We start from the raw sequence: 19,933 nt of genomic DNA, 5'->3' as shown, positions 1-19,933 counted from the left end.
GGGGTCTGCTCTCCCCTTTGCCTCCCCTCTCAACGCCCCTGTCTCAAAAAACCCAAACGTAACCTGGAACCATGTGCCAAGCCAAGCCTTCAGCTTTTCTTTTCCCTGCCCACCCGCATCCTTGCGCAGATGCACGCTGTCCCCGTCACCTCCCTGGTGGCCACCAGGCATCCTGTCACCCGCCCCTGCCAGCTGCGTGGGGACGGCCACACGCGCGGGATAATGTGCTACTGCCAGACAACCTGAGTGATGACTTTTCTTAATTAATCTGGCTTTCCTTCCCCCTCATTCTTTTTTATTTCCATTCCCAAAGTGTGGCAGAAAGCATCAGACGCTGTCAGATGTGTTGCGCAGGCAGGGTGACATCAGCTCCTTTCCTTTGGGATGGTGCTTTACAGTCCGGCTGAAATTTTTAGGGCCGGTTTTCATTAAAAGTGGCTTTTGAAAATGGGTAAGTAATAATTTGCTAAATCGGGCCCTGAACTGCTCAGTTTAACAAATTATTACTTTTTTTTAAAGAATATGTGTAAAGAGAAGTCCAGTTTAATGAAAAATGGCCAGGTTGGATCAGGCTGGATGTTAATTCCAGTTCGGTGTCACCACCATCTTCGTCGTCATGGTTTAGTCATGTCCTTCTTTACATGTTAATTAAACTGATGTGTCAGTAAGTGTTATAAGTACAAACTTGGGTAGTGTTTGTTTTTTTGCTTTTGCACTGTTGCTTTTGCAACATTTGTTTAGTTTTCATTCAATGCATAAAATATGAAAGGAACAAAAAACTCATGCACATTGTATCATGTAATTAGACGAGTAACCAGATGTTAATTAATATATGAATATCGTTTTTATTTCCAATCGTCTGGCTGTGGTTTGAGCAAACCTATGTCCCCCAGCTGTTGCTACACGAGACACAGTCAGAGCAAAAACAGAGCTAGAGTTCAGCTGCTCTATTCCCAGAGCACAGACTTATTACCCCAGCTGAAAGAGGAGATGCTTCTAGGATGTGCTGTCCCCAGACATGACACAGCAGTGTGACATTCTCCTTCTATCCAGTGGAGGGCAACAGGGGACACGCTCACAGCCATGTACCTCCCCACCAGTTTGGGGAGCCAGCAGTGCTGGGGCTTTGAAGCCCTGCAGAAATGCATCCAGGTCCTTCCTCCTGGACACCATAGTCCAGTGGGATTTCTGCTACCTAGCAGCGATTATTTGTACACCAGCTATGCGGCTCTTGGAGGAGTCCCTGGAGATTTTCAAAATTCAACTGGATAAAGCCCCGAGGAACCATGCCCTGGCTTTGCCCTTGGCCCTGCTTTGAAGAGGTTGGACTGGAGACTTTCTGTGATTCTCTGACGGCGAGGCTGGTAGTGGGCCACCACATACAGCCTTTTGCTATCATGGGATTTGATTCTTCTTTATTTCAACGGGAAGACCCTTTCTAAGCTGATCCAAGAATTTCTTTTCCTTTTCTCCAGCTCTCATCCAGTGGCAACGTGGTTGTGCTGTGACCAGCCAGTGCATCCAGGCATTTCTCCTCCTCCTCCTTTGTTCCTGCTAACAAAAGAACTATTTTAATGTCCATCTTTAAGTTAATTTGCATTTTTAAATATTAAAATTTGTTCCACTTTTATTACTATAGCCCTCAAGATCTTTTAATTTCTTTTGACTGATCCTCTGATCTCCTGTGCACTAATAATGCATTTCACTTCATCGGTGCTAATATCATTGCTGTATTTCCAGTGAGAAATAAGATTGATTACAAGCCTGATCATTGAGGAACTCTGCTAGTTATAACTCAGTTCCCATCACTCTCTTTTCAGCACAGCCTGTTTTCATTTGTCCATTACTCAGTTCCTTACCTGCTGTATAATTCTTCTGCTAATTCCTATCTTTTCAAGCTTACCTAATAATTACCCACGTCGTGCCACAGTGCCTCTTGATACCCAGATAAATTAGATTGTACCATGCTTCTTGTGTCTGGGGAATGAACTGTCTCATTGAAGAAATACATCAGGTTCGTCTCACACAATTTACTAAACCTGGGGTTGCAGTTTATTCTCCTTGTCTCCGTGTCATTAATGATTCCTTCCTTTGAAAGGAAAAAAAAAAAAAGAGGGCTCTATAATGAGATAATTTTCTCTCTCAAAGCTACACCTGTGCCTTGAATATCAGCAAGGAAGGCCAAGCTATTCAACCTCTTTGACCCATCACATGGTCCATAGATGCATTGACTTTCTCAAGGCATCCCATCTTCTGCTAAGTCAAGACGAAAGCCCGTGACTTTCTCTAAATTGCTTGTGAACTCCCTGACACTCTCTCTTTGTCTCTGTTTTTCCTTCTCTCCTCCCTCTCCGCCAGTAGCTGGCACGAGTAGAATAACAGTGGAATCTCCCACATTGCTGTGGTCTGAGCAGGTTTCTCTCACATTATGTCTAAATAAATATTAATAAGAAAAATGGAATAAGAGCTCATTGACAAATTCGGCAAATATTTGCCTCTGCCTTCCCTTTCCAGCCACCTGGCTCCTGGAGGAAAGTTTTGCCCTTTCTCAGACCAGAGCATTCAGGAAATAAACACTCGGTTTATTTTCTTGGAGGAGGAGGAAAATGAAAATAGCATTATGGGGCCCGAAGCCCACATCTCACATTTTGTGTGGCTGGAAGCAACTTCAGACCGCTAGCTTGAGCAATGGCTTTTGTCTGTGCCTTCAGGTGACAAGTTATCACAGAACTGGCCAGGATGGGCTTGAATGATGCTCATGATTTCACCTTGATAACCCGGAGTGCTTTTCCACACCCTTAGAGGGACTGTGTATCAAAAAAGCTCCCAGAAAAAAGAGACTGAGTCTTCAAGCCAATCTTTGCACTTGAAAAATTGAAACCTTGGTTTTAACAACAGCAGCTGGCAGAAGGAATAAAGAGAGAGAAAAGCTGGGATGGTAAGGGTGCTAGCTCCCCTGGGGACGTGGTTCAGGCCCCCGTAGCCGTGGTTGCTAGCAGAGACCTGGAGCGTGGTCTTTGGAGACAAGCTCCTATTTGGGAGGTGGCTTTTGTGCAAGGCTGCTTGAGGACTTGAAGGATGCAGGGGCACCCTGACATAAAAATGACTTCAAGGGTCAACTCATTTTTGCTTGCCGGGATTTGGCTTACTGACAGCTTGAGCGGAGGCTGTGTTGGAGGGCAAGAAGATGAAGTTGAGGAGATTAAGACCAGGCAGTTGTGTTGTTACAGTGCAGGTTTCCAGTTGACCCTGGCCTTTTGGTGGGGGTTATATTTGTTCCTGCTTTTTCTTTGGTTTCTGAATAGAAGGGGGGTTGGGGCCAGGGAAAATAAGCAGGGATGAGGAAAAACAAGATGATGGGAGGCATGACAGCGAGTCAGGAAATGAAAATAAGTTAATTGTCACTCTGATTTCTCTGCTGGTTAATTGGATGCCCTCTGGGAGAGGCAAGCCCATCAGGGGAATACATGGGGTTCAGGGCAGCAGATCCCATAAATCGAACAAATGCTGCAAAAAGGCTTTTCTGGAGAACCACAAAATCCAGTGTCTGGGACATTTTCTGGGTGTTTCTGTTGTCTTCTTGTCTTCCTGCTCAGAGGAGCTGCACCACACCAAGCACGATTTAGAGCCAGACTGTCAGCTGGCACAAATTGCTCCATTCCCACTCATGGCAGCAGAGCTGCCGCAGCTTGTACCAGCAGAGGCTTCGGCTGTGTCACTGACACAGTTCTCTCTGTGTCTCTGTTTCTCTTTCCTCTGAGGAAATGATCTCTTGGTGTGGTCTTGCAGAGGTATAGCAGAAACAATACTTCAATCACTTTACAGTTATTCTCTATGACAGAAGTATGGGACTGTACGAGACGCTCGGTTTAATTTAATAGCAAGCTGCTGGGGGAAACAAGCAGGAAAACCCAAAACACAAAAGCTCAAGAGAAGCCACCTTCTTCAGAGCAGTGGTAGAGGTAATTCCTTAGTCAATAGTCGTAAAGATCTACCTTCAGGTTACAGCCAAGTTCAAAGCCACTGGCAGACAGCTCAAAATGTTTATAAGGTTCCCCCTGTTGCAGAGTTTGGGAGTGTTGTTGCTGAGTTTTTGGTCTGATGTGCACAGCTATTCACCCAGGGGATGCTTGGGAGTGCCAGAGCTGCACAGATGCCCGTCAGAAATGGTCAGGTAGACCTTCTTGTGGGCTGTTGGGGTTTGCTGATGTGCACAAGCTCTCTGTGTCAGGCAGTGTATTTCTCCTGGGTGGAATTAGCTAAAATTGTTAACTACCAGTCAAGAGGACTCCATCTCCCCTGCCCACACTGGGTTAAAATGCTGAAGAAGCAGAGGGACCTGAAGCAGAGCCCAGGTCTAACCAGGTGAATCAGTCAGCTCTGCCTCCGGGCAGGTAAAGGCAGGAGGTGGTGGCTGGTTCTCAAACACCTGGAGTGGGAGACTGAGGTTCGGGTAGCTCTTTGGCCTTAATGCCATCCACAGCTCATTGCGACTGGCCTCCATTGTCTCAAGCAAAGGTGACGGACACAGTTTTGCTGCAGAAGAGGAACTACTTCTCCAGCAGCTCGGTGCAGAGGCTGGCACAGGGCAAGACATTTGCAGTGCCCCATCGGGGCTGAGCCTAACCCACAGCTGCACGGAGGAGTTTAGTGTGAGGGCTGCCTACCTTCCTCCAGAGCAACAACTGGTGATGTTCACACCATAGGGCATCTTCTGAATGAGTGCTCACCTTCAGGTTTTCTCTAATCACTGCCAGCAGAGAGCTGCCTTTCAGACAGACGCATCCTCGCCTGGTGCCTGGCCATGGCCGTGTGGTAGCTGAGCTCCCCACAGCTCCTCCAGCCCAGCCTCAGCTGCCTCCCTGCCATGGGGCTTTGCTCCAGGTGCTTGCTGGGCAAAAAGTGGACAAAAATTGTTCCTGGGATACCACGTGGTGGCATTCCTTAGTCCTCCAAGGTTGCAGTGGTGGATCCTGCTGTTCCCTTAACGAGACTGACTAATTATTTATTACAAAGGAGGTTGCAGGAATCTGGAGCGGAAACTACTCCCCAGGCCAGCTAACTCACACCTAAGCACGCCAGGCTGGTTTCACAGCAGAGCACATGCCGGAGCAATCAGACCTGCTGCTGGGAGGCTCGTAGGAGTGGGACCAAGGCTATTTTATGCATATGTGTGAGTGTGTGTGTGTGTATATATATATCTCTGTATAAAAAGTGTGCGTGTGTGTGTGTGTATATTTTACTATGTTAAGCTATAAACTGTATGGGTTAGGTATGAATTAGAACCTTATAAAATGTGTTTACTCATTCTGTGTAACTCAAAGCGGGGATTAAACAGTAGGAAAAACTGACCGGGAGAATTTTCCAAGCAGAAAAAGTTTTACAGCTCTCATTGTGAACTTGAGAGGAAGGATTTCTTTTTTTGTGTGTTTAGGGTTTTTTCAGAGCAAGTTTTTTGTGTTTGAATTTTTATGGTTATTAAATAAAAGTGGGGGGGGGGGGCACAGCTGAGGAGGAAAGATGAATGGAGGAATAGCAGGAGATTTCTCCCCTGGCACCTGAGCCCCATCCTCCTCTCCATCTCTTGTGACAATGTGCTTTCTGTGCCAGTGGCATCCAAGAGGGCCTCCCCACGGCATGCCGTGTTCCTAAGGAGGCCCTGGTTTTCTCATCTCCTTGAAGGCATCTTTTATGGGGAAAACAGAGTCCCATAACACTGCTGCAATTAAAGGGAATGGGTGCGGGAAAGGAGCGGTGGAAGCAGAGGCAGCAGGGAGGTGAGGGTCCACTGAGCATCTCAGGCAGGGGAAGAAGAGAGGCAAGAGCAGGGGATGGGGATGGGTTGAGGTCTTACAGCCTGTTTGCCCTCCTTCTCATACAGAAAGGTTGGACAAAGCACTGAGGGAATAATCTTACCACTATCAAGTTGAGTCATCCTGGGTCAGTTCCAGTTGATAAAGAGCAAGGTGCATGCAACCCAGAACCATTTAATTTCTTATTTCCTTCTCTTCTTGGATACAACTTTCTTTCCGCACCCTCTTTTCAGTCTCTTCTACCTTCTAGTTCTTGCCGCCTTGGTGAATCATCTCCGCCTTCAGGACTGGTGACCCGTGCGCAGTTAGCTGAGCCTGACTCACTCTTCTCCTCTACATGTTCTTTCCACAGCCTTAGGAAGGTTGGGGTTTGGTTGTTGGGGTTTGGGTTGTGGTTTTTTTCCACTTCACTTTATGAACATTTTCCAGGGGACCAGGGGAAGGGAGGGGAGAAGAGAGACCTGAGAGGGTTCATTGTTCGGGTAATTTTCCCTATTGCTAAATGTCAACATCCTACGCTTGATGCTTAGGATAGGGAGTAGCGGGGCTTCTATTTCAGGCTTTGCAAGGGATGGGAGAGGCTCACCTTATCTTTCTAACATGGCCCAAGCAATGTTTGGGTTCTATTTACGGATTTGAAGAAAAGAGGGGAGTGATAACCTCACCATACAAGCTCCGGGTAGGCTACCTGGCACTGACTTCCCTCATCAGCACAGATCCTTGAACAGCCCTGGAGTCCATTTACCACTTGGCTTAATCCTGCTCTGCTCGTTCTGGGAATCTGTCTTTTGTCGTCTGAGTGGTAAGATGTTGCACAGTTGCTAGCGATGACGTGTCTCCACCTAACCATCCTAGAGCGATCGGTGATCCTGGGGATGGGAAGCGTGCCCAGATACCTTGCTTTGTCAAGGACATCTCAGAGTCAAACAACTGTTCCCACCGTAGAGGGCCTTTGGTGAGATGGGTTCCCAGGGGACATCGTCCATCAGAGCTGTCCTGGTTACTAACAACTCCCCTTTCCTGTGCATGCCAGGATTGATTTGTCTTGGTTTCTGGGAAACATGACTTAAATATCAGAGCAGAAGGCATTCTTTCCATGTCAGCATCCTGCTGTGCGCTTATGGCAGGTATCCTCAGTGCCTGGAGTTTGCTGACTTGTAAAAAAGGGTTAATAGTCTTTCTGAGATGAAAGCCAGCTATTAGTGGTTAGAGATCTGGACTGGGGCTCTGGGTTATAGCCTCAAATTTGCCTTTTGCCTGCTATCTATCTCAAAAAAGTAATTTCCTTTCTTTGTGTCCCTGCTCCTTTGCCTGCCACCTCTCCTGACGCTGCAGCCTTCTGCGATGCAGGTGTGTATCGTAACGGAGCTCACGTCTTGGCTGAGGGATGTAAGTGCTGCCACATTGTTGGAGGTATTAATGGCCTTTCTGAAGTGCATTGAAGTCTCTGGGTGTCAGGCACCTTGTTGACACATGTTTTGTCCTCAGGGAAACAAAGTCAGCTCAATTTAAGAAATTAGAGATTGTATTCTGTCCTTGTGAGCAGTGGGACTGTGCAGTGGTGCAGGAGATCCTGTCTCGCCTTGTAGTCTTAGTGGAAAAGATTGAGTGATTGCTGATATGATAATGGATGCTGAAGTTGTCTCCTCATGGCCAAGAGATTCCCAGCTCTTTCTCCTCTTCACTGACTTGTGTCTTCTAATGAATCAAAACTGTGAAGAAAAATGTTAACTTCATTATGGGGAAATCAATAAGTGAATGATTTCATTAGCTGTGTTAAGAAAGCTGTTGTGAATATACTCTAGTAACCCAGCTAATTCATTGTTCAAGAACTGATGTCAACTTTTGCATGTGTTAGTCCTGACGGAGTGGGTGTTTTCTAGCTTCTGAGTTTGGTCAGATAATTGCTTCTTTTCTCAGTTTTATCCTGATATTGCATTTGGCTTCTCTTGTGATACCTGCTTGGATAAACGGAGAGTTATGAAAAGAGGCACAGTCAAATGACATGCTTTCGAGTCTGAATCTGAGGTAACTGAACATATCTACAAAAATATTTAGAACTCGCTGTGTTTGCACAAGTTTTAACCTTGGTCCTGCAAGCATGTACATTAGTTTATCTGGCACACGAGTGTAATGGAACAACTCACATGAATAAAGCTAAACATGTGTAAATGTTTGCAAGATATGGGTCAATAAATCTTTGGAAATCATAGCAAACCAACTCTCTGTTTTCTTATGCAGTGGTATTCTCCTATCCATCCTAGACAAGAGATCTGAAATATCTGTAATAATCATTATGGTGTAGTTGTTCCAAATAGCTCACAGCCAGGATGCAGAAACTCAGCTAGTGTAAATTGTTATTGTTCCATTGACTTCAAGGGAGCTACAGGAGATTTTATGAACTGAGGATCTGCCCCCACATTCTCAAATGTCCAAAACTGCATATTAGGGCCAAATAAGAGGTCTGCTTCCATGCAGGTCCCTCCATCAGGACCAATTTTTGTAAGTGTTTGTTGGCTAACAGGCTGCAGATCTGGCTGCAGTTGTGTGTGCTTTGGAATATACTGGTCCAAAGTCTTATCACTAATTCATCAGCATCTATGCATATTACCTCTGTTTAGAATAAGTGGGACCAAACAAAGAATATTTTCTTTAAATTGGTTGCCACTACAGGTAGTGGTTTGGCCCACTTCCCAGCACTGAGCCATGAAGTGTAAGAAGGGACCAGGAGCAGGGTCAGGCAACAGTGGCAATATAGAAGAAATTGGCTGATCTAAAAAGTCCAAAAATTTCACTTTCCCAATAAGTGCAAGGAGAAGTGAAGCACAGACCAGCTGATGGCTTTTCAGCATAGGTTTACATTAATTTGACTTGACAAATCACCTGAGATAATTATGTTTTTAGTGATTAATTGCACACTGAGTTTCTTTCTAGGAAATGTTCTTTCCCCCTCCTGCTAGTCTGATATTTGCATATGTGTGTAAGGCTTGATCTCCAGTGGGTGCAAGTCAGCCAGTGGGGTTCTGTGGGGCATTAAACTACTGAAGCATTTGGTCATAAAGAGCTGAAAATAAAGGTAAGAGACTGCTCAGTAGAGCTGGAAACGAAGGACCTGACCCTGCTGTTTGGCAGGTCTCCCCTGCTTTCTTCATAGACCATCATGTATCAGGCAGGTTAGGAAGTTTGTGTACTAGGCAAGTTTGTACGTCAGATACATTGTAGGTGTATCACCAGGGCCCACTTGGACTGGCCAGAATCACCTTGTCATTGACCTTTTTTTAGGAAGGGTCCCAGGATTTGCCCTGACATGTTGCACAGTGAAAGCTGCTCCCCTTCAAGTTCAGTCATCTTAACCCCAGCAGAAGATGGAACCTCCCAGTGCTCTGGACTGGTGGAGCCCAGGTCCTTGGTGCCATCTTTGCATCCAAAATTTGGGAGTTATTTTCGGACAGTAGCGCATTCTCCTAGGAACCGCAAGAGTGCAGTAGCTTTGTGCGTTTAAGAAGAAAGCGGTTATGATACAGGTTTTGTCGCTGTTTCTGAAGTATCTGACACATAGGTTTATGCTGTAGAAGAGTGGCTCTGGGGCTGTAGCAGGGCTGGTGGGATTCCTGGTGAGCATAAGGCTCCGTCAGTCCCTGGATCTGCTACAGACTGCTGACTATGGGCCTTGGGGACCACCAAGTGGTCTGGACCACTGGTCCATTGTTTAGAAATCTGTAATTTAAAAGAAGCTAAAAATGAAAGGAAAGCAAGAACGAGGGTGGGAACTAGATCTGTGGTGATGGACAAAATCTTCTGCCAGACAAGAAGTATCTGAGGACAAAGCTCATGTCTTTGCTTTGTGTCTGCACAACTCCCAGCACAAATGGGTTCCCACTTTGCCTTGAAATCAAGTAACTATTTTAACATGCTGCAGAGCCCAAAACAAACTCCAAGGGAATAGATAAATTCACTTGGACTCTCCACTATGCTAATGTGAATACGTGGCTTTGAGATTGGAACTGGCTCATGCCTGGATGGCTCCAAGCATAGCAGAGTCAGCTTGTGTCTGGCTGTGGTTGACCCTTAGCAACCCAGTGAACCTTGAGAAATACTGGAGGGCTCACAGCACAGAATTAAATGCATTAATTCTCACTCTCCTCCAGCAGCATACTGCCTTGGGGGAGATGGAGGAGGTGATGCATTTTTTACATGAGTTGAAGCAGTTTTTCTGAGGTCTTAGATATTGACTGTGAAAGAACTGTGGTAAGCAGTCTGTGGAGAGCTCAGGTGAAGGAGCAGTGAGTCCTACCGATGACCCTAAAAGAAGAATACACTCATGATTAGCCTTGTGCATCATGTTTTTAGAACATTGCATCTCATCCAAATTAAGACCATTTCCTTCTGTGCGACTGGCTGCTCTTGATAAGAACAAGCCCATCCTTCAGTTCCACGTGGTCACTCCATATACAGCAAGGTCTAGCCCTGGAGAGCACCAGCGAAGCCATTCGAGGGACTTTTGTGGCACTGGAATGCAACTTTTGCTCTTAGCTCAGCTAAAGCATTGCTCCTTAAATTTAGTCATCTACAAATGTAGTCTTCCATCAGCAGAGGAACTGGGAGGCCCAGGAGAGCTCTTCATCATTATTAATGTGTCTAATAGCATATAGACAAAGGAAGCAAATTCCCCACAAAATTCATAACTTAGGCAACGTCAAGTCATTCAGAGAAGTACTGCAATTTACACCTTTATACAAGTTGGCAAGTGAGGCACAAACTGTGCCCGAAGTTGCACAGTATAATCACTGGCTTTTCTGTTTCAGCCTAGACAACCTGTGCCCAGCCAGAGAGATTCCTGATGGAATCTTTGAGAAAAGTCACGACAAAGAGATTATTTCAGAGGCTACAGGCTTTTTGGGTGTGGGGCTTAGGCTCCCATCTAACACGAGAGGCTGGCATGCATGGATGCTCCCAGAATGTGGGCAGAAGATTCTTTAGTAATGACTAGGCCTTTTTATTTCTTTTATAAACTGGCAAGCCATGTAGGGAAGGAGGTTTTGACATCCTTCCACCAGGATCAGTAGGGACGGTTTGCTTTTAATGATCTAGGCAGCGAGACAGACCATCTGCTGATGTAAATCGGAACAGCTCTGTCGCCTAAAGTTATGTTACACTAATTTAAATCAGCCCATCATCTCCAAGACAAACCACCTTTCACTGCCTTCCCCCACCAAGCACCAGATCCGAAGCACATTAAACCCAGGTACAACCTCATTGTGGAAGAACCACCCTGCAAGCCTGTGCTCCCCATCTACCCATCCAAAAACCCGATCCAAGCCTTCTGCTCACAGCCGTCCTCTGAACCTCCCCTCCTTGGAGGCAGAGCCCCAGAGGAAGAGGAGGGTAGGACGAGGACCCCCGAAAGGTGACAAACGTGGAGGGCTGAGCGTGCCATTTGTTTCCTCATTTCAGGAACCAAAACCTGGCAAGAGCAAAGTAGAGTAAGGTCTCTTTTTCCATCTGCTTCACTGGCATTGCTCCGGAGTTCACTGCTGGGGATGGAGGTCCTCGCTGGGCCCCATCTGCCTTCCCCGGGCTCCTTCATTTATGCCCACTTGGGCCTCTGACATTCTACTCTGTTTTTCTTTCCTTGAAAATGGATCGGGAATTGGGAGCTGCTGCGCAGGAACGCGCCTGTTCCCCATTACAGCTCCACCGGGGCTGTAACACGATCGTGCCTGCTCCATACCCACACAGATATTTATTTATCCATACAGGCTTTCTCCTTGTTTTCATTAAGTTAGGCAGAAAAGGTTAATCTTTCTTCTGCTAAAGCTTCAAAACCAACCAAGCTAAATAAAATATGATTTCTTTCATTTCTTTTTTAAAGGACACTCTCTCTCTCTTTTTTTTTTTTCTCCCCCTTAAGTACCAGAATGAGGTCACAGTCAGAGATGCCACAAGAGTAAATTGAAAACAGGTTGAAAAAAAGCAAAAGGGAGAAAGACAGAAAGAGAAAACCACAATCAGAAGAAAGTGACTGGTAACGTTGCAGGGTTGGTTTCATCCAGTCTAGTAAAGAAGCCATCAAGACAGAGACGCTGGTGCCTTCCTACTTTCCCCTTTGTGCTCTTTCTAGGAATCTCAAAGGTGAATTGCAGCAGTGAGGTCTCCTCTTCTCTTCATTTCCACTTTGGTTTGCACCGCCTGGGTTTTGTCTGTGCTGCTCTCGGCACAGGGACATGGGCTGAATGTGTGGGAATGCCTGTGAGGGTCCCAGAACTTCCTTTTGCTCCTCTTACCTCCTGGAGGCTCCTGGCCTTGCTCTCTTGTTTAGTCTGGTTGAACTCAACGCCGTAACTCTTGTTGTCTTCGGTGGGATGGTTGATAGGTGATTCATCCTGCCTGCTGTCCGCAACTGCTGGGCGCTGGCACGGGTTGCAATGGAAGGACTGAGGCAGACTAAGACTGTTGGATGCTACGAGCGAGCGGTCTGAGCCTGCTCCTATCCATTTTCATTCCTCAGTCCCCATTCCTGCCCATCTGAGCCTCCTGCAACGAGAAATGTTCTCGCTCAAGAGCAGATTGCCAGCTCAGCCTTGCAGACAGGCAGCTGAGTTGGGGGTGTTCTCCTCCTCCAGACCAGACATCAAATTGAGTTCCCAGGTGGCTATCCCAGAGCCATCACCGGTGGGTTGACCTATGTGCCTTGGCGTGGCCAGACCTGGTGTGGCCAGGAGAAGTTTGCAAAGCTTCACAAAATGGGGCTAACCCCGCTGCAAGTTCCAAGCGTTTCAGGGAGAGCTCTGACTCACCACAACACCAGAATCAGTATAAGATACATGTTTACAAAACCAAAAAGAGGAGGTTTGCCAAACTCCACAGCCTTGTCTGCGGAAGAGGACGAGGCAGTAACAAGGGGCTACACTGGAGAGAGAAGGAAAATGCCACCTGGAGTGAGCTGCATCTTCCTGACAGTCATTAGTAGAGCAGAGATTGATTTTCAAAAGCTGCCTGGGGAATTGGACGGTTTGGGGCAGACCAGTCCTGGGAAGGCAGTGGCATGGAAATGAGGGGGAAGAGAGTCTTGCAGGGATTTGGTGTACAGATAGGCGTATTAGCATCCCATTGCTGAGCACAATTGCTCCATTACATGTAATCAGAGTGCAGCAAGTAACATCTTTTGCTCTGTGCACAGTGATGTTGAGCTCTGGTCTGGATTTTTTACTGCTGAGAAGTGAACACAGGTGAGGCATCCTCACAGGATCTGGTCATTTGTCCTTGATATCTGTAACAGCTTATTGCTTTATTTAGTGTGACATCAATTATTTATTACTATTAATGAAGGACACAGATGGCTGTCTGGTCAATAAAATATCTCCTACTCCACAGAGATGATCTACTTAGCTATCATTTACTCTGCAGAGAACCTTTGGATTCTTTCTGAAATTTAATAACGTGAGCAGAGATACTACAGCAATCTAGGAGGTTTGTGCTTCAGTGCTGCTTTGGGAGGCTGAAATCCTTCTTTATATTTGCTGGCGGGGTGTGCGAGAACACAAGTCCAGATGGGAAAGAGAAGCCCCTTTGCTTTCCATCACAAGCTACTTATCCATATAATCCCTTTTATAAAGTGATCAAACTCCTTCTTAAAAGATAGTTAGGTTATTTGCCCTTCTCAGGAGTAGACCGTTTATTCATATGCAATTTACTTTCTCTTGCCATTACTGCCCATTACCCTAAGTATTTCTTTTCCATCTGAGTGCCTCCCCTGTTGATGTATTCACAGACCCATGTATCTCTGCTTGGCCTTTTCATGTCTCTGCTTGTATGGTAAACTTGTGCTTTTTGTTGGTTCCCTGTGGAGCCTCCTCTCCTGCTTTCCCTGTGCCTCGTTCATAAGCAGAGATGAGCAATAGTATGCACTGAGTTCTCACCGGGGCCTTGTGCAGTTAGGTCAGTATTCCTGTGTTGCTACAACATCCCAAGACCACTTTTCCTTGGTAGGGCAATCTTAGTGGTCCATCATCCTCTTGCAATGCCAGCAAATGCACCTGTTGCCTTAGTTGCATTCCACTGACAAGGTCCTAGTCTAAATCTAGGGAATAACTTGTTTTCTCGTCCTAGGGAAGACTTAGGAAATTTCATTTCAGCTGCTCTCAGAACATCATGGACTGAACAAAGAGAGACTTCTCTTGTGTGAGATGAACAAATAAAGTTGCCATGTGTTCTGCTTCACCCAGGGGAGAGCACAGAAAAGCAGTTCCCTGCATTCGCTGCGGATTGACAGCTCTGGGTAGTCGGTTTGTCCCTGGGGCATCCCTTACCCCACCCCGTCTTTGCTCCGTGGTCGGTGCAGTCTGGCACCACCAGCAATCTCACTGCTGCTTATGCAGGTGCAGAAAGACTCCCAGCCTTGGGGCTGAAGTTTCAGCACCTTTGCTAGCATCTGTTTTGCTATTTTCATAACAACCTCTTTGCTTTTGTTTGATTGTAGCAGGGCCAACGAGAGGGGAAAGTTCCCCAGAGGCTCAGGATTGAACACAAAACACCTTCTGGCTGTAGGGATCTTATTGCAAGGGTTTTGGCTTAACCCAAGTTGACACTGCGTTGGCAGACCCTGAGAGCTTCATTTCCTCCTGTACAGGGGGACAGGAACACACTCACAACTTAGGCAGGTCTGATCAGACTCTGTGGCAAACCAGACTGTTGTATGACACAGCCACCGCTGTGTTTTGAGGCATTGCTCACTGCCAGCCTGCTCCGCTCCCCTCTCAGCTATGCAGAAAGACCGTGAATGACGTTGCAAAGATGAGCACTCAGAAGTCAGTGGGTGCCTTAAGGAGAGATACCCATGCAATTTTAATATACACTGAAATTCAGTGGTTGCTCCTGACGCTTTCCATCCCATTTCCAGTCTCCTGCAAGTCTGGTTCTGCCTTCTGCACTCCCTGTCTCAGCCCTGTGTTTTATCTCCCACCCCATCTCTTGTGCTCCCTCACACAGGTGCTCTGACCGATGCTCCTTGTACGCTCCTTGATGCTCCTGCCAGTCCAAATCTCCCCTTGGCCTTGCCCAGTTGCTCATCACAGTCTCTCTGCCCAGCTATTTTCTTTGCTACCCCTCATCGGCTGCCTGTCAACCCTGAGTGCTCTGGAGGAAGGAGGGAGATCCCACAGCAGGCACCCATGGGATGATCTGTCCCCCCATGAAGTTTCTTCCTGGTCAGAAGGGAGGTTGCTTGAGATCTGAAGAGGCTTAAAAGCTCTTGCTCTTGTTCAGCAACACAATCCGGTCCCACGTCTTCGTTACGTGTTTGTGATTCATCTGGTTTGTAAGTCACAGCAGTGTTTGTTCGCAATGACTTCTGGTGACAGGGAGTTCCCCAATCCAGCCCAATGTTGTATGAAAAGAGGCAGAAATGAAAGTTGGAAATGAGCAATAGGGTTTTGTTTGTTTGTTTAAATCATAAACCCAGAGCTAAGGGGCTTGCTCAAGGCCATTCAGCGCTCATGACTTCCAAGCAGTGATTTTACCACTGCCAACCCAACCTGCCCATTGAGTTGACTTGGGGTTCGATATGGACCTGGGGCTGGGAACTGGGCTAAACTGCAGAGACCGGTGACAGAGCTGCCTGAAAAAAGTTTGGAAAGAACAAGTCGTGCTGGGAGCATTAAAATGAATAATTAAGGCTTGGATTCCTTTAGGGAGGAAAAGAATTTATTGCTGCTCTTTTCTCTAGCCAAGGGGGACATTTGTTACTGAGTTGTGTATTTTGAGACAAGATGCAAATGCGGTTTGGGGGGGCTGGGGAGGAGGGGATTTTTTCTTCTACCTGGGCAATCCAGCCACACAGTGAGATGTTCTGGGCTGGTTATACCACTGGTTATTTCTTATGGTCTGTACCAAGAACTTAGACTTGTGCTTCATTTCAGTAGTCCTCAGTCACTTTTGCTTTTAGAAAAATAAAGTGCTGAGAAGGGAATTCTCCTCCTCCCTCTGCTGCGGTGTCTTGACATTTACACATGCACAAGGTACCCGGCACAGCAATCTGGGTCCAGGTTTGTTTATGCCAGCATAACTCTATCAGCTCCAGCAGCCCTTTCTCTGATTCCCATCAGTGGGAATGGGGGCATGACCAGGGCAGCTGCTCTGGTTTTTTTACTCCTTGGTACCTTGGGCTTTCAGTTACACTGAGGTAAAATGGGAATTGAATGCAATGAGCTCTAACTGATAGACAGCCTGCCCACTGCAAGGAGACGGGTTGCACGGCAGTGGATAATCAGGCCCCAAAAGCTTAATAAATGGAGTGTTTTCAGTTTCAGCTGGGTCATGATCTAAGTGTTTAATAAGCTTTATAAACCAGAAGACAAAAAAAAAAAACCCCAACTTTTTCAGCATTTTTAATTAGTATTTTTTTCCTTTGAATGATTGTAATGTAAAAACACTCACAGGGCGAGTGTTCTTCAGCACAGCTGAAGGAGCTCCAGTCAGAGTTCCAGGAGCCAGCAGAGTGCACATGAAATGGAATGCAAGGCTACTGATTTTCACTGAATAAAAAAAAAAAAGAAAAACCCACAAAAAAACCCAGCACATTGAGAGCAATTCCATCCAAGCTCTAAAAATGTCTCCTTTCCTGATAATCTAATGTAGCAGAAACACATTTCACTGTGACAGGTGATTTTTGAAAAAGACCACGTCCCTTTTAAGAACTGAATGTGCAGTCAGTGCAGGAGAGCCCTATTTAGCCAGGCTTCCAGCTCTTCTGGGGACCTGGAGCCTGTCCTTGGATGGTGGTCCTGCGTGTGGTGGTTGCAGTGAGTCCACACGTTGCCTGTACGTCTGTGAGTGCAGCCTTCCACTGTGCAAGCGATGACTTAGCACTGGCCTTGGTTTCTGCAGTGGGTCCCTATTACAGCTGATGGCCCAGGTGTGTTTTCTACTTGCTTTGTCCATAGGCGATATTCTCCAGATAGACTCGGGGCCATTCGTACGAGCTACAGCCAGTGAGACTTTGTTGATTGCCTGTGCTGTGTAGGTGCATTCCTGCACTGATTTTTAAACGGTCAGCAATAATTTTGCACCTGTATTGATGTTTCGGTCTTGCTCATCTCTTTGCTCTCCAGGAGAATCCTTGAGCTTTGCGGATGATTTGCTTTCTGGCCTTGCAACATCCTGTGTGGCAGCGGGTAGGAGCCACGGAGATGTCCCTGAAACCAGCCTCTATTCAGTCATTTTCAAGTGCCTGGAACCAGATGGTCTGTACAAGTAAGGAGAGGCATGTGGGGAGGTGCTGGGGGCAAGGAGGGATCTCCAATGCTATTCCTTAATTGTTATTGACTTTTTGGTTAGCACTGTCTTACACCAGACGGTGGGCAAATGATGAGACTCCTTCTGTTGCTTTGGGTGTTAGGCTCAGCTAGTGAAATGGAAAACCTGTGTCTGCCAGTACAGCGCTGGAGGCACTGGGAGTCTGTGGGAGACTCCACTGGAATAACTCAAATTTTCAGTATTCTGGGCTTCCAGGTCCATGCCTGGTGGATAGGGTTGTCTCTTGTGGATGAACCGAGCTAATGTGGTTAGATTGAAGCAAGTTGCCAAATGCCTGGTGGACTGAAATAGCCAGATGTCAAAAGTGTGATAGGTGTTGTTTATATATGTTGATGTTTATATTAGCAGGACACATATAGCAGATCAGAGACACATGAAATCCATCTGCCCACCACCCAGTTACTTCCACAGGGATGGCTGGCCACGCCTGTGCTGATGTTCTTGTTCACTTGACTCTTCTGAGATATTCTTTGAGCACATGGGATTGGATTTTCTGTTTGAATGCTGTGGAGCTGTTAGTGTCCAAAGCAAAGGGATAATTTCAGGATCTGAATATTAACTTCTCCTTCAGTATCATTTGGAGGGGTCTGGGCTTTTCAACCTGGCTCATTAACCAGGGCATACTCTATCTCGAGGGGGATATCAGGAGTCAGGACAGTAAGAGAGAAAAAAATAGAGAAAAAAGGCAAGGAGGCGGAGGAGAGACAGAGTAAGCAAGAGAGAAACACCCAGGGCTTAATGTCAGAGCGACTGTAATAATTAAAACACATTTTGTAGTGAGTAATGAAACTTTTTATGGGACCACAAAAGCATTTAAAGTGAGAGCTGGCAAATGGTCTGTCAGCGAGAACTTTTTAAGATCTTGATTAATACTTTCCCTTTGCCTCCCCTTCTACCGCCCCCCAGTTAAGTATGTTGACAGCCTCTGAAGAAGGAGAAGCCTTTATTGCACATCTCTTGAGCAGGGCTGTGTCCAGGAGCAGGCTCCAAGTGATACCTCTTGCCATTTAATACCTTTAAATGTTTTCTTGTTAAATACATATAATGCATAAATAAAATTATTAATATCTCTGGGAACTTGGCTGCTCTGAAAAGGTGCCAGGGAGAGGCTGGAGCAACCGCAGAGCTTGCTAATAACCCGCCGCCCATAAAATCAGCCGGTTGTGAGCTCTCAGCCGTTCGGCTTACGGCTGCCAGAGGCACTGGGCGAGGGAAGAGCCGCTGGGTTTGATGGGGAGGCTGCTGCTGAGGTGAACACACGGAGCTGGGAGCCAGAAGGTCTGGCTCTTGGGCAGCCTGGGCTGCCAAATCATCTTCCCCATCTGCTGGGCAGGGATAATTGCACTCACCCATCGCTTAGGGGCTCTGTGATCTAATTCCTGATGTCTGCAAAGGGCTGGGAGAGCCTTGGGTGGAAGGTGGAAGGCTTCGTCCAGGGTTTTGTCATGCTTTTGGTCAAAGCCAGGCTTCTGCTTCACAGTCGTGAGGCACATTGCCGTGGAGGGAGTAAGCAGAGTCGGTGATGCCCTGTGTCCTGGGGTGGCTGTGGGCAGCTCCTGCTCTCTGTGGGTGCCCCTGGGTGAGAGACAGTAGCTTTTTGTGGGGAGCCGTGGCTGCAGGCAGCCAGCAGGCAGCAGTCCCCTGGCATCAAGGAGCTTTGGACCTCGTCCTTCTGCGGGGACAGGCCCTGGGGTGACGTACAGTGTTGGCTCCATCCCGCAGCTAATGCTCAGCAGGGCTTGGCACGCCGTTCCCAGGGCTGTGCACACTTAAGTGCACATGTATGGACACATGTTCATGTTGGCACCTGTGGGGCATGGACCCACGCTCCCGGGCATCAAAAAAAATGTACGTGCACACACGCTACAGCTCACCCTCCTTGGCATCTGCTGCTGCATGCCCCAGCACACATGCGTGGACCGATACACCTACTACTCAACGTGTTTGCATGCACTGCCGTGGATGCATGCGTGTCTGGCACGCACACACACATTGGCTCCAACCTGGGACCTACCCAGCACATGTTTACTTAGCATCTGTGCATTCTCAGATACATAGGCACACACATTAAATATTCCTCTGTTCAGATGTCCGCACAGTTGCAACACAGCATGAAGAAAGCCAGAACAGTGAAATGTGAGGCTAACACTCTGTTCTGAGCCCGCGCAGACGTAACAACAACAGAAACACGGGCACAGGGTCATTTCTTAAATTGAATTTCTTCTGCTTGCTTCGTTTGTTTCTGTGGAAAAATAGCTATCTTGGAAGGCTCTGGCCTGGGTATAATCCTGATTATAGCTACACGGCAGGGACCTGTGCTTTCCTCTAGGCTGTTAGGTGAGCACACAGAGTCTGCAGCATCAGAACTCTTCAAAAGCAAATGTTTTTGCTTGTTCAGTAGTCTGAGGGTATCATGTAAACCGAGAGAGGGTCTGTGAACGTGGAAGTCTCTTCTGCTCTGTAAATGTGTCAGCCATCCTGTCGCTTTTCTTCTGTAGTACCTGTGGCAATTACGCTCTGCTGTTGACCATTCATTTGGAGTATTACCAGCCTGAGATCAAAGCTGGGCTTGAGTATGAAAAACAAAACCAAAAATGGTCTACAAGCAAACAAAAAAACTGATTGATTCCTCTACTTTTGAGACTTCTGTAATTTCAAAACATAAACTAAAAAGGGAGAACTTATTTCTTTGTCCTTTGCAGTTTCAGTCTGATGAAAATATGTTGCCTGTCAGCCCTTTTCTTCCTCTTGCCTGTAGTACATTGAGATGCTAGTCCTTGCACAGAGGGTTTTCAGAGGGAAAGCAG

The 19,933-nt window shown here is 46.8% G+C and overlaps 1 protein-coding gene across 3 annotated transcripts in view; it reads left to right on the top strand.

Moving 5' to 3' along the window:
- ASTN2 (astrotactin 2) overlaps window positions 1-19,933 on the top strand; it is a 362,574-nt gene that overhangs the window by 310,485 nt on the left and 32,156 nt on the right. For 2 of the 3 annotated variants that reach the window (XM_029999952.1, XM_029999953.1), the window contains exon 20: window positions 16,922-17,063. In XM_029999952.1, the coding sequence (XP_029855812.1) occupies window positions 16,922-17,063 (142 nt within the window). Of the gene's footprint in view, window positions 1-7,148; window positions 7,942-16,921; window positions 17,064-19,933 lie in introns of those variants that run through there. The other variant, XM_029999955.2, reaches the window with a different exon arrangement.

This window comes from Aquila chrysaetos, chromosome 24, assembly GCF_900496995.4.
Source record: "Aquila chrysaetos chrysaetos chromosome 24, bAquChr1.4, whole genome shotgun sequence".
NCBI lineage: Eukaryota > Metazoa > Chordata > Aves > Accipitriformes > Accipitridae > Aquila > Aquila chrysaetos.
Note: the sequence above shows the minus strand (reverse complement) of the source record. Positions and strands in the feature narration are given on the sequence as shown.